General features: G+C 42.5%; 1 protein-coding gene across 2 annotated transcripts in view; it reads left to right on the top strand.

Moving 5' to 3' along the window:
- ZDHHC13 (zDHHC palmitoyltransferase 13) overlaps window positions 1-13,014 on the top strand; it is a 34,909-nt gene that overhangs the window by 6,451 nt on the left and 15,444 nt on the right. For both annotated transcript variants that reach the window (XM_077322055.1, XM_077322057.1), the window contains exons 4-8: window positions 324-401; window positions 2,429-2,573; window positions 4,404-4,468; window positions 6,571-6,733; window positions 8,875-9,000. In XM_077322055.1, the coding sequence (XP_077178170.1) occupies window positions 324-401; window positions 2,429-2,573; window positions 4,404-4,468; window positions 6,571-6,733; window positions 8,875-9,000 (577 nt within the window). The remainder of the gene's footprint in view (window positions 1-323; window positions 402-2,428; window positions 2,574-4,403; window positions 4,469-6,570; window positions 6,734-8,874; window positions 9,001-13,014) is intronic.

Below are 13,014 nucleotides of genomic sequence, written 5' to 3'. Positions count from 1 at the left end.
GTTTATTCCCACGTGTACAACGATACATTTTTAGCAATTAATACTTTCATATTTGTTTCATTGAGAGACCGTTTTTGAAACGGTGCCTTTATAAGAATATTAAGGTAATGCTGAATTGCCCAGGACATTGTTTGGCATGTATTATCACTTACTGGATACTTTCTTACTTAAATTATTCAGTAGGTAGATAGTGATATTTTTACTGAAGCAGACATACATCTACCTGACTCAAAAGGCTTTGCTTGGGCTTATGTACATAATTTTTTCTTGGTATTGGTCCATCATTTATTTATGCAGTGACTTGTGTTATTGTTGTTGTTCAGGTTCTTTATTTCTAAAGGTGCAGTAGTAGATCAACTAGGAGGGGACTTAAATTCAACTCCACTTCATTGGGCTGTTAGGTATGGAACTTAACAATACCAATTTATATAATTTGACTTAATGTATATGAATAGTAGTGTGTGCAGATGTAGTTTATTAAGGGAAACTAGAGTTTGAATTTTTGCAAATAATTTTGCTACACATGAGTATCTTGGTAGTTGAATGGTTGCATGCCAAGCTTAAAGACTTTCTGTAAAGGGGTTATTACCAACAAAATAAACCAGTTGCATGAAACCTACATGTCCCTGGTAGAATTAAAGTGGCACACAAGCCTCTAGATCTCACTACAACGTGGTGAATGAATGCTCCCTCAGGTGTCTACCACTGTGTTTTTCAAATTGTTTAATCTATCTAAACATGATAAAATAAGATATGAAACTATCCAAGATACACAGATCACACTGGCATATGGAAAATCTATTACAAATACATGTGAATGTATGGCATTTCTATCCTAAGTCAAATCTAAAAATGAATCCAAACTCTAATTTTCTTACTGAAGTATATGCAGAAAATATGTGGAAAGTTTATAGTCAAATGATATAGAGTACATATGTGAAAAGGCATATTTCTGCTGAATTGGCTCTTTTTCAACATACAAAAGGATAACATCTATGTAGAATACAAATGATACACTAGCAAGACTGTGAAGGGTAAGTACCATTTTCCAGTTGCAGTATCAGTGTTCTTTTCCTAGAATTTGTGATGGCAGACGAATCGCTATTCATGAGAAGTTAATTGTAACCAGAGCTGGCTTGTGCTGGGTGAATAACTTTCTCAAGGGCACTGATTGTGCACTAGGAAAATGTGAAAGAAAATGTCTGATAAGCAGATTCAATGAACCATAAGGTTATTCTCTGCAAAATAATGAATGAAATCTATGAGGATACATATATTCTGCATACCGTGCAAAATTATATCAAATTCCACAACAGTTGTTTATGTTGAATGATAAACCAGTGAGGCACGGGAGTCTAGAGATCTATGAGCCCAAGCAGTAGGCTTTATGCCCACTGATGTGCTGGAACTTCCATAGGCTCCTTAGGACATTTGTAGCCATAGGCACACAATGCAATTCTAATCGCTTAAGCAGATCCAGTAAGTTATAGTGTTCCCAATAAGTACACATTAAGTACAGACACTCAAGACATGTCTAGAAAAGGGCTGTAGCATAAAGTTATCCATGAACCTTCAAGAAATTCATTTATTCACTGCAGATGCAAGATTATTTCAATTTATATAATTCTGGAAGTTTAAAGTAATTTTTTTCCTTTAAATGATGAAGAAGAAGAAGAAGAGTTGGTTCTTATATGCCGCTTTTCCCTACCCGAAGGAGGCTCAAAGCGGCTTACAGTCGCCTTTCCATTCCTCTCCCCACAACAGACACCCTGTGGGGTGGGTGAGGCTGAGAGAGCCCTTATATCACTGCCCGGTCAGAACAGCTTTATCAGTGCCGTGGCGAGCCCAAGGTCACCCAGCTGGCTGCATGTGGGGGAGTGCAGAATCGAACCCGGCATGCCAGATTAGAAGTCCGCACTCCTAACCACTACACCAAACTGGCTCTCTATGATGTATAGTTTGAGTATATTTTATTAATGGGATTCAGTTATTTATGCTATCTCCCTGTTTTTTTTCACAACCATGAACTTTTCTTTATCATAGGGCCATCTCTTTTGCTAAACACCAGTATTTTGGCTATTATGAACAAATATTGTTTTAAATGCATAATCCTATATCAGAGAACTCTAGTTCTCCTTTAAATTGCCAGCAATGTTGATTTTTTATCATTATGTTAGGTTCTATGCCGCATGTGAGATTTCTATCATAAATTCCCGTTGCCTAGGTCCAGCAGTCCCCAGAAACTGGATTTCAGAAATCACTACAGGCTGCAGGAAGAAGGGGGAGGTAGGAAAGGTTTAATCCGCAAGAACCCTGTACACTCAGTGCATAGGATTTAACATATTCATAAAATAAACTACTAATAGGGCTTAATCCATAGATCCATAGAGAAGTGTTTTTAGATAAATAGCTTCTGTCTTTTTTCCAGGCAAGGACATTTATCTATGGTTATATTGTTATTAAAATTTGGAGCAGACCCATCTCTCATTGATGGCGAAGGATACAGCAGCCTGCATTTGGCTGTGCTTTTTCAGCACATGCCCATCATAGCTTACCTCATATCATATGGTCAGGTATGTTTTTTAGTACACTAACCCATGTTTAACTTTCTAAATGTGACTTATGTTTCTGGTGTTATTATGTAATGTTATCAACATTAGAGTGTAATAGTTAAAATGTTAGACAATGGAGATCAGGATTTCAATCCCCAATATACCATAAAGCACACTGCTAGACTGTGGGCTAGTCACCAGTTCTCAGCTTAATCATGTTATGTGGAGGGACAGAACTATACATGCTGCTGAGCATGTTGTGATCGACAACGTCAAACGCTGCCAATAGATCTAAAAGCATGAGGATAGCTGAACCACCTCGATCCAGCTGGTGCCGGAGATCATCCACCAGGGCGACCAGCACGATCTCCACCCCGTGGCCAGGGTGGAAGCCCAACTGTTATGGATCAAGAGGCAAAGTTTCTCTCGAAACCACCTTTCCCAGAAAGGCAAGATGTGAGACTGGGTGGTAACTGGCAGGGTCCCGCAGATCCAGTGATGTTCTTTTTCAGAAGGGGGCAAACTACTGCCTCCTTAAGTCCTTCGGGAAACTCTCCTAATGTCAGGGAGAGGTTGACAATGACCCTCAGGGGTCCCCCTATCCGGTGGTCACCCGATTTGAGTCAGGGATCCAGGTGGCTTCATACTTGAGTCCTGGTGCTTGTGCTGCCATAAACATTTCCTTGCATAATTTCACAGGCACAGCAGCCATTAATTGTAACAGGCTTTTTGGGGGGCGGGGGAGCACAACAAATAGATGTGTTTCTTGTTAACCTTTACTGCTAGTATGAGTTTTGCTTCAAGCCTGAACATACTGAACATACTCTTCCGCCAGGTCTTTGGTTGAGGCCAGGGCAGTGAGGAAGATCACTGGAAGATCATGCCCCTGCCCCCCCCCCAGGCTAGTGTTAGCACTTGGACGTTGCCAGCTAGGGCCTCTCTCCTCCCCGATAGTGGGCATCAGTCTCGGGTGCGGGGCTTGTTTTATGTATCACCTGTTGTTGTTTATATTGCATTAGTCTGTCCTTTTAATGGGGGTTTTAATGGGATTTGTAATGAGGACATTGTAACCTGCCACAAGCCATTGTATAGGAATGGTGGTCAATAAATCAAATAAATAATAATAAATAATAATAATACATCATGTTTGATAACATGTTTCAGATTCAAATTTTGTAATTCTGAAAGTTTAACATATATGAAAATTAGGCTATTCATTTACAGTTTCTCCCATGACTTTCTCAGTGTTTTGTGCTTATTTTTGAAAAGTAATATTATTTGCTATACACTGTTTAAAAGTTAGTAGTCTTATACTATAGTCTAGACAGAGATACTTTCTTGTACACCCATGGACTTGAGCCACTTCAGAAGGATGCAAGTCTATTTAGGATTCTTAGTATTCCCAGTAGATCATTCCTTACTTGGGTAAGGAAACTGTAAATGTTTAATGAAGTAAAGGTAAAGGTAAAGGTATCCCCTGTGCAAGCACCGAGTCATGTCTGACCCTTGGGGTGACGCCCTCCAGCGTTTTCATGGCAGACTCAATACGGGGTGGTTTGCCAGTGCCTTCCCCGGTCATTACCGTTTACCCCCCAGCAAGCTGGGTACTCATTTTACTGACCTTGGAAGGATGGAAGGCTGAGTCAACCTTGAGCCGGCTGCTGGGATTGAACTCCCAGCCTCATGGGCAAAGCTGTCAGACGGCTGCCTTACCACTCTGCGCCACAAGAGGCTCATTTAATGAAGTATGTGACTTCATTTAGTTCAGTACAACTGTGCCAGTTTATACATCTAGTTGTTGACATGGCTATTAACTTCATTTCCTGAAATTTAATATCTTTCTATATGCAGAGTGTTGATAAAACAGATCACAATGGACAAACTCCTCTTATTTTAGCAGCCCATAAAGTAATTGGGTAAGTATGAGTATAAATAACAAACTGCTTAGCTTAACATATTTCAGTACCTGCTCAAAAGATCCTTTAGAAAGAAAGAAATAAGAAGTTATATATTTCTTTCCGGATCAGTTATTCACAGATAACTAGGATTTTATTGTGGAAAATATGATTATGTGGCTTCTATTAGAGCATCTTCTATGAAACTGATATGCCTACATTCACCAATTATTGCAAGATTGGGATCTTCTTGATAGGATAGTCACCAGGGCTACTTTCTTCCTATTACGACTGTTAGTGTTCCAGCATGTTATAGCTTATCCCTACTATCTAAAAACTCTTCAAACAAAAGAGCATCTTGTGAGTTTTTTCATATGCTTGATATCTTGTGTAGCTTAGAATTTATTCTGTAACTAGGAATAAAGCCCATTTTAAAGGGGAATAAAATGGGCGCTAGGGCGGGCGGGAGAAGGCTGTGCAGCTCTCCCCCCCCCCCAAGGCAGGTCTTCTGGAGGCTTCTCCCGGCCGCTGGAGTGGCCTGGCTGGGGAGGGCCGGCGAGGCTTCTGCCGGCCCCGGGCACTCCTTCGCTACCGCGAAGGAGCGCCTGGGTCCGGCAGAAGCCGGAGAAAGGCGGCGGTGGGGGGGGGAGGCTTCTGCCGAGCCCAGGCGGCTGGAGGACTCACCGGGCAGGCAGCATCTTCTGTCTGTCTGGTGACTCCCCAGCTAGGGCAAGCAAGGCTCGGGCAAGCGGCCAATGGGGGGGCCCCCTGAGTTTTTATCACGGACAGGGCCCGCCCTAACTCCTCCCCACATGCCCTTACTCTTTTATTCCTCCCGCTCCTCCGGAGCGGGGGGAGGGGTTTAAAGATGTTGTGTCTAGCTAGCATAGTACTGATTTCAGTGGTGATGTGCAAAGCATTCTTAAAAACAGATGTTTTGTATTGCAGCTTAATTTACTTTTGTTATTGTTAACCTGATTTGTTATCACTGAAAGCTACTTCAAATTACTATGCCAAAGATTATTAGAAACATAGTCCTATGATACTGTTGCTTCTGTTTATCTCTTGTCATATTTGTGGCTCACTCACAAGACCTTACCCATTAATAAGCGTTGTGTTCTTGTACTATGGTTGCCAGTTCTGGATTGGGGAGCTACAAGTAGGTGGTATTTGGGGCAGGGAGGAACCCTCAGTGGGGTATAATGCTATGGAGTCCAACCTCCAAAGCATCCATTATCTCCAGGAGAACTGATCTCTGTCATTTGGAGATGAGCTGCAAAACCAGGGGATCCACCTGTGGACTGGTATATCCTACCTTGCACTGAGCTAATCAGATCCAATTATTTCAATGAAAGCTACATCACTGCAATAGTCTTTTAGGATGGCCTAGTACTTTAGGGAAGTATACCATGCAGTTCTGTTCTGACTAGTTCAGTTGTATATCTAAACATCTCTGCTCAGATGGTCTCTTGCCAACAGGAGCTGCTCCTGTTAATTTGGAGATGAATCTATGAAGTGCAAGCAGAAAGCAGTGGTGAATTTTTAATACCTTCCCAGTAACCCTTGAAAAGCTGTGGCTGGAGATCTGCGAAGAAAGGGAAGTGGGTGAAAATCCCCTTCTATGAAGCAAGCAAAGCCTTTTGTATTACTGATTTCACCTACTCCCTCTGTACTGCAACCCTTTATGCCCTATGCTGAGTCAACCTCAACCACCACTTTCTCTGTGGTCAAAAGGAACTTCTGGGGTAAGGGGAAGATGGTGAAGATCATAGGATCAACCCATTTTCCTTTGTTGACTGAGAGGTGATTCAGCTTATCTGATATTATGCATGTAAAATGGCATCAGTGCTTGTGGTTGCACTCTGTGCATGAGAGGTAAATAGAGGAAAGAAACAAAAGAGAGCTGTCCATACATCACTAGCTTTTGGGACCTGCATACTATACTTGGGGGTGGAGAGACCTCTGTTTTCATAGGGAACTATTTATCTTAGATGTTTAGGTTTTAATATATTCCCAGATATCAACCTGCCACAGTTAACATTAAGAAAATGATTTAGTAAAGGAGAGCATTTCTGTAGGGAGGTGCCTTGTCTTGACTAACTTCTTTATATACTTCCTTCTAGGCTGGAACCTACTCGGTTTTTATTGAAGTTTAATCCTTCTCTGAATGCTGTAGACAACCTAGAAAAGAACACTGCATTGCATTGCGCCATTGCAGCAGGAAATATTAGTGCTGTAGATCTCCTTCTAGAAGCTGGATCAAGTTTAGACATCAAAAATATCAAGGTGTGAGTTGGTTTTATCATGAAGATCTTTATCCTTACAAGTAATAAAATCACAAGACAGTGTTAAAGCTACAGCTCTAGGGCTGTATCCTTTCCTCCTAAAGTATTTAGTTTTAGGAAATGTGACACTTCTGTTCCATTTTTCTGAATCACAGAAAGAAAAGCTCTGTGTAGAGAACAGAAATAGAATGTGAGTGTACTTATTCACCAACTTTTAAATCCCATTGTAAAGATGAAAGCCAAGAATTCTCATGTAGCAATTAGATCTCTCCAGGAATTAATGCTGAATAGTGGCTGTGAGCCAGAAAGACCCTGTTTCAAGTATAAACTAAAGCATAATCTCCCAAAATGGCCTGAGGGAAATCCCTATCTCAACCCCTTTTGCAGTAAGCAAATAATACTGACGGTGCTTCATGTGGTTGTAAGGATTACAAAAAATAATGTATTCGATACATATACTGTTTATTATCTGATCTTGCGATGGCCTGTGGCCTATTGCAATAAAGTTTGACTATATATTATTTGAAGTTGAACATTGGTGGGGATCCAAGGAACCTTCTGACTTATTCTGTGGGACCACGAAATTTTATCGCACAGTAACTCCATTGTCAGTTACATGGAAAATTGCCTTTGAAACAAAGAACTTCCCAAAACAGTTTTTGATATGGCATGGCACTCTACTGTTCAAAGGAAAGGAGGGGGGGGGGAGTTCTACGAACTTCTGGGTTCCACTGAGTGACCACACTTTGTATGCCAGCTTGTTGTTGATGATGAAATAAGCAAATGTTACAGAAGCAAATGCTTCCATAAGAAGATGTCTAAAAAGAATAATGATTGGTCTGTGGGTGAGAAATGGAGAGGTAGCTGATTGTTAGTGTTTTAAAAGTGGTTTGTCTTAAGGTATCTAACAATGTGAATTAAGTGTGTGATTTTAAATGGAGTAGCTAAATACATTTGAAAATTGTGAAATGGAAAAATAACTTTTTGGGGAGTTTAGCCTGTGCCTTTATTAATCCTGTAACACTTTAGAATTCTTAAACATCCTGCTCTGTATGATCCTCTGAATTTACTCTGGAGACGATAATGCTGCTTTATTTTAACTTTGCTTGCAGTTGGACTACATGGTGCATAGAGAATGTAGTTGCTCAAACCACCAATGTCATAATACTCCATGAATTTATCATTATTGAATGTGTTTTATATAAAGATTATCTAGTAACCTCTTCTATAGCCTTCAGCTTTAAACCCTTTTACAGTCTTGTGATAGCAACATAACGTTTGCTTGGTTCATATATAATGTCAAACCATTACCTGAATGGTTCCATTGCTTTAGCGATCCCCAACCTGTGGGCTGCAGACCACATGTGGTCCTTTGACTAATTGGAGGTGGGCCCCGAAGGACGCCTTCTCCCCCCTCCCCGGCCCTTTACTTCATCCCCCCCAGCCCTTTACAACACACTTCATTGTTGTGGTGTGTCTGTATCTTATTTTGAATGGATGTTTAAACATCACCATAGCGATCAGAGAGTGTTAGGGCAGTGGTTGAGAGTAGAGGAGTAAACTACCCCCCCCCCACCGGGCCTCAGTAAAAGGCGTTGAGTGGTCCCCGGTGAGTGGTCCCCGGCGTTGAGTGGTCCCCGGTGATAAAAAGGTTGGGGACCACTGCATTGCTTGCATGTACCCCCCTTCTTTTCAAGCTCTGTTTTGTCCTTGTTATTGCATACTATAGTTTGCCTATTTTGCCACTATAATTGAACCAAAAACTGCAGCTTCTACTTGCCACTCAAATGAGATCTAGAAACTATTGTATAATCATGATTTTCAATTCTGTTTAGAAAGCAAGCTTAAACCTTAGTATTTCGCTTCAGTTGTATGCAGCTTCCAAAAAAAAAAAATAGGGATTTAGAAGGAAGAGACTAAGTAGAGGGAAGAGACTAAAAAAAATAGGAATTTAGAGGGAAGAGACACATCCAAGGCTTAGACCTGTTGGCCAACCTGTGGCTTGGTTTTTACATTATATTCTATGATTTTGCACCAAAAATAGCCCCTTCCTAAACATAAGAACCAGGCAGTTAAATGGATTTTAAAATCAGCCACCTGATTATTCTTGCTTTTTAAAGTAATTAATATATCTATTTAAAGGGAGACACACCACTTGACCTTGCTCATCAAACTCAACATCGTGTAATTATCCATCTGATCACTGAAGAGGGAAGAATGAGAGCCAGGAAAACTTCCAGGTTTCTGAGACTACTGGGAAGAAATGAGGTATCACATACACAAACAGACCTTGGAATGCAGCAGTATACTTAAAATAAAATGTACCTGTGTATAAACTAGGGGTGTTGCCAGATTTAAACAGACTGGCTGGAGGTGACACATGAAATCACAAACCAAGACTTACTGAAATTTGGGTGAGCAAATACAGCATAAGTCATGGTGGAGTTATAGCTTGTAGAAGTAAGAAGAAAATACAGCTTAGTGGAAAGGCTTAGGGTGAGCAGGGCCTGTCCTGCTAAAAGAGTATCTAGGCCTTAAGAGAGCTCTTGAATCTTTAGTAACTGCAGAGAAGGGGAAATTCCCCCAGGTATGCTTTTTCTATCATAGTGTCTATATATGACGATTACCTGTTCTGCAGGTAATCTGGAGTGGATGATTTAAAAGCCAGCACTTGCCAGAGATGCAATCCATTGGGACAATGTAGACCTTTGGTTATTAGCTGTGACTTATGCCTGGTAGCCTTTGGGAGCCTTGACAGAGGAATTCTGGGCCACATCAAAAGAATTGACACCTCTCCCCTCCAGCTTCAGCAAGCTCAATGCTTCTGCTTAATGCCAGGTTTGTCCTAATAAAACATCTGTAATCTAGGATTAGATAATAAAATAAGAGTCCAGTAGCATCTTTAAGACCAACAAAGATTTATTCAAGGCGTGAGCTTTTGAGCGCAAGCACTCTTCCTCAGAGGGAATATAAAGCAAAATTTAATTCTGTTAAATTAGTAAACTGTGCCACACATCCAAATACAGCCATATGATAATTCTTTGCCAAAACAACCAACCATTTTTATAAGTATTTGTTATTTGTATTTATAGATAGTTTTATTGAATGTTGTATGCAGACCCGAGCCCTGTGACAAAGGGGAGGGGCAGAGTATAGCTTTAAAAATAAGCAAATAAAATAAGCCTTGGTCATCTGGGCTGATGATCTTGATCAGGAAAGTGATAGAAGGGTGTGTTCCTGTTGATTCTCCTGTACCACTCATCAGTGTTCATTACCATCAGCCATTGTATCCTTTTGGAGAGTAGATTGAGCTGGAAGTAGTGGGTGCTGTGTTTGGTTCTGCTTTTACTTGACTGGAGGCCTCCAGAAGATACTGCTGGGAGATTGCATCTTGGCCCCATAACATTTATGCATTGGAGTCCCAGAAGGTTCTGCCTTGTCCCGCATGGTGTTTAATATCTACATGAAACCCTGTGAGGTAGGCTTGCTTGAGAGTGTGCAACTGGCCCAATGTCTCTCAGTAAGCTTCCATGGCAGAGTAGGGATTTGATCCTGGGTCTTAACTTCTATCCCATGCTGGATCTAATGATTCTATGATTCTATGAAACCACTGGGAAATATCAGGAGATTTGGAGTAAGGTGCCACCGATATCTGGATGGCATCTACCGTATTTGCCGGCGTATAAGACGACTGGGCGTATAAGACGACCCCCCAACATTTCCACTCAAAATATAGAGTTTGTTACATTACAGTACTATGGGCAGCTATGTCTATCCCAACTGAAGTGCACCCAGCGTATAGGACGACCCCCCCACTTGGAGGCATGTTTTTCAGGGGGGGAAAGTAGTCTTATACACCAGCAAATACTGTAATTCTATTTCTCCTTAACAGCTGAATCAGGTGGATCTGTGGAAATCCTGAAAAGGTACCTGGACAAAGTAGTGGGATGGAGGAGGGTCAGTATATTGAATCTCTGTCCAAACAAGACTGAGATACTATTGGCCAATGAAAACCTGACCGAGGATTAGGTTTGCACTCCCTTGAAGGATCAGGTTCATAGCTTGGGGTGATTCTGGATTCCAGCCTATGGCTGGGACTCCTTTGTCTGTAGTTAATATGTCAGCTACAGCTGTTCATTTAAAAGCTAGATCTGGCAAATGTGATCTATGCTGTGATCACATACAGGTTAGATTACTTTTATATATATATGTTGCGGAAAAGGAGCCTTGTGGGGGGGGGGGTTGCCAAGGATGGGGTTTCCCCTCCAGGGAGCAAGCCTCCACACACTCCCTGTTCCTCCTGCTCCCAATAGCCCTGGAACAGTCTAAGGCCTTTCTGGCTATTACCACCTTCCAAGGTAATCCCACCCCCACCCCCTTGGGTGAAGGCAGAAAGCAGCCTCTCTGACACCCATATTCTGAGAGAACAAACATCCTCTCTCCTTGGGAGAGCTTTATATTTACTTACTCAAGTTAACTTCCACCAGGCCCAATCCTGGACTGGGAGGGTTCCGGTGAAATATAGGATAATTTCCCATAAGGAAAATGTACAGCATATCCAAGCCTTTTCTGAGGCCTACAGGTCATTCCAGAAACCAGAAGTTGAAGGCAGCATATAATCATTGATATATGGACTCAGATTCATGAGAGTATTATGCAGGAGTGGCTTTGAAGACTGTTCAGAAGGTGGATGGAATGTGGCAACCAGTCTTTTGTCAGGTTAGGATCCAGCAATTGCATCATTCTGGTGCTGAAAATTCAGCACTGGCTGCCCATCTGGGCCCAATTCCAAATCCTGGGCTTAATCTGCACTTACTTTATTCCGTTGTAGGTCCTGCTGAATTCAAATTGATTTGAACTCAGGTCTTCCTCTATCCCCCCTCCCCCATTGAAACAGAAAGTGTTCTGCACATGATTAGGGAAGCTCAGAAGGGGGAGGGGAGCCTAGCGCAGCAGGAGCCTCCTTCTTTTCTTGAAAGGGGGGAGAGGATTGGAGATAGCACAGGAGGAGAAATTAATCCAAGAGGAAAAGCCCTGCCAAGGGAAGAAGGGCTTCTGGAGCTTCTGCTGAGAGAAGTTAGGGCTTCCCCTTTAAGGGAAGCCTTGCAACCTTGGAATGAGGATGCCTTTGAACTGATGCCCTGGCCAATCAGAGCTTTTCTACAGCATTGGAGACTAGAGGCAGCAAGTTAGCTCATGGAAAAGCAGAGAGCTGCACCTTTACTCATGGCAATTTTTCAAATAGCGAGAGTTATATCCACTCCAGGGTATCATGGGGGAAAGGTAGGGTCACTCCGGATCAATCACACTTGTTGCAGATGAAAAATTTAAATCGCCCAAAATCAAAATGGAAATTGTAGACAGCAGGGATTGAATCGACCTGGGATTGGAATCATAGAATCATAGAATCATAGAGTTGGAAGGGGCCATACAGGCCATCTAGTCCAACCCCCTGCTCAACGCAGGACTAGCCCTAAGCATCCTAAAGCATCCAAGAAAAGTGTGTATCCAACCTTTGCTTGAAGACTTCCAGTGAGGGGGAGCTCACCACCTCCTTAGGCAGCCTATTCCACTGCTGAACTACTCTGACTGTGAAAAACTTTTTCCTGATATCTAGCTTATATCGTTGTACTTGAAGTTTAAACCCATTACTGCGTGTCCTCTCCTCTGCAGCCAGCAGAAACAGCATCCTGCCCTCCTCCAAGTGACAACCTTTCAAATACTTAAAGAATAAAAGCTCCATGTAGATTCAACCCTAGTTCTTACCCTTAAAGCGCTAAAGCAGTGGTCCCCAACCTTTTTATCACCGGGGACCGGTCAACACTTGACAATTTTACTGAGGCCCGGGGGAGGTAGTCTTTTGCTGAGGGATATCACCGCCGCCTGAGCCCCTGCCCTGCTTGGTTTCCCACCATCGTCCCTGACTTCCCGCCGCCTGCTGGGGGGCGGTGCCAGCAGCAGCTGAGTAGTGCCACGCCAAGGGGGAGCCCCAGCCATGGCGGCCACTGGAGAGCACCAAAGGTGAGCCAGCAGCAGAGTGGCAGGGCAGCCCCAAGGAGGCAGCCAGGAAGGAGGACAAGGGGGAGCCGTGGCCCAGTACCCCCGGACCGGGGGTTGGGGACCACTGCTCTAAAGCTCTCTTTAAAGAACCACTCACTCCCATTCTGTCTAACCCCCTAGGAGTTGGAGTGTACGCTACTCCCCTATAATTTCCTCTTCACCTCTTTAATAATTGGGGGAGGTATGGGATTTTTAGCCATCATGTTAGTAGATTGATGTTTT

Source organism: Paroedura picta, chromosome 2 (genome assembly GCF_049243985.1).
Source record: "Paroedura picta isolate Pp20150507F chromosome 2, Ppicta_v3.0, whole genome shotgun sequence".
NCBI classification, from domain to species: domain Eukaryota; kingdom Metazoa; phylum Chordata; class Lepidosauria; order Squamata; family Gekkonidae; genus Paroedura; species Paroedura picta.
The sequence above is the reverse complement of the archived record's forward strand: the minus strand, read 5'-3'. Positions and strand labels throughout refer to the sequence as shown.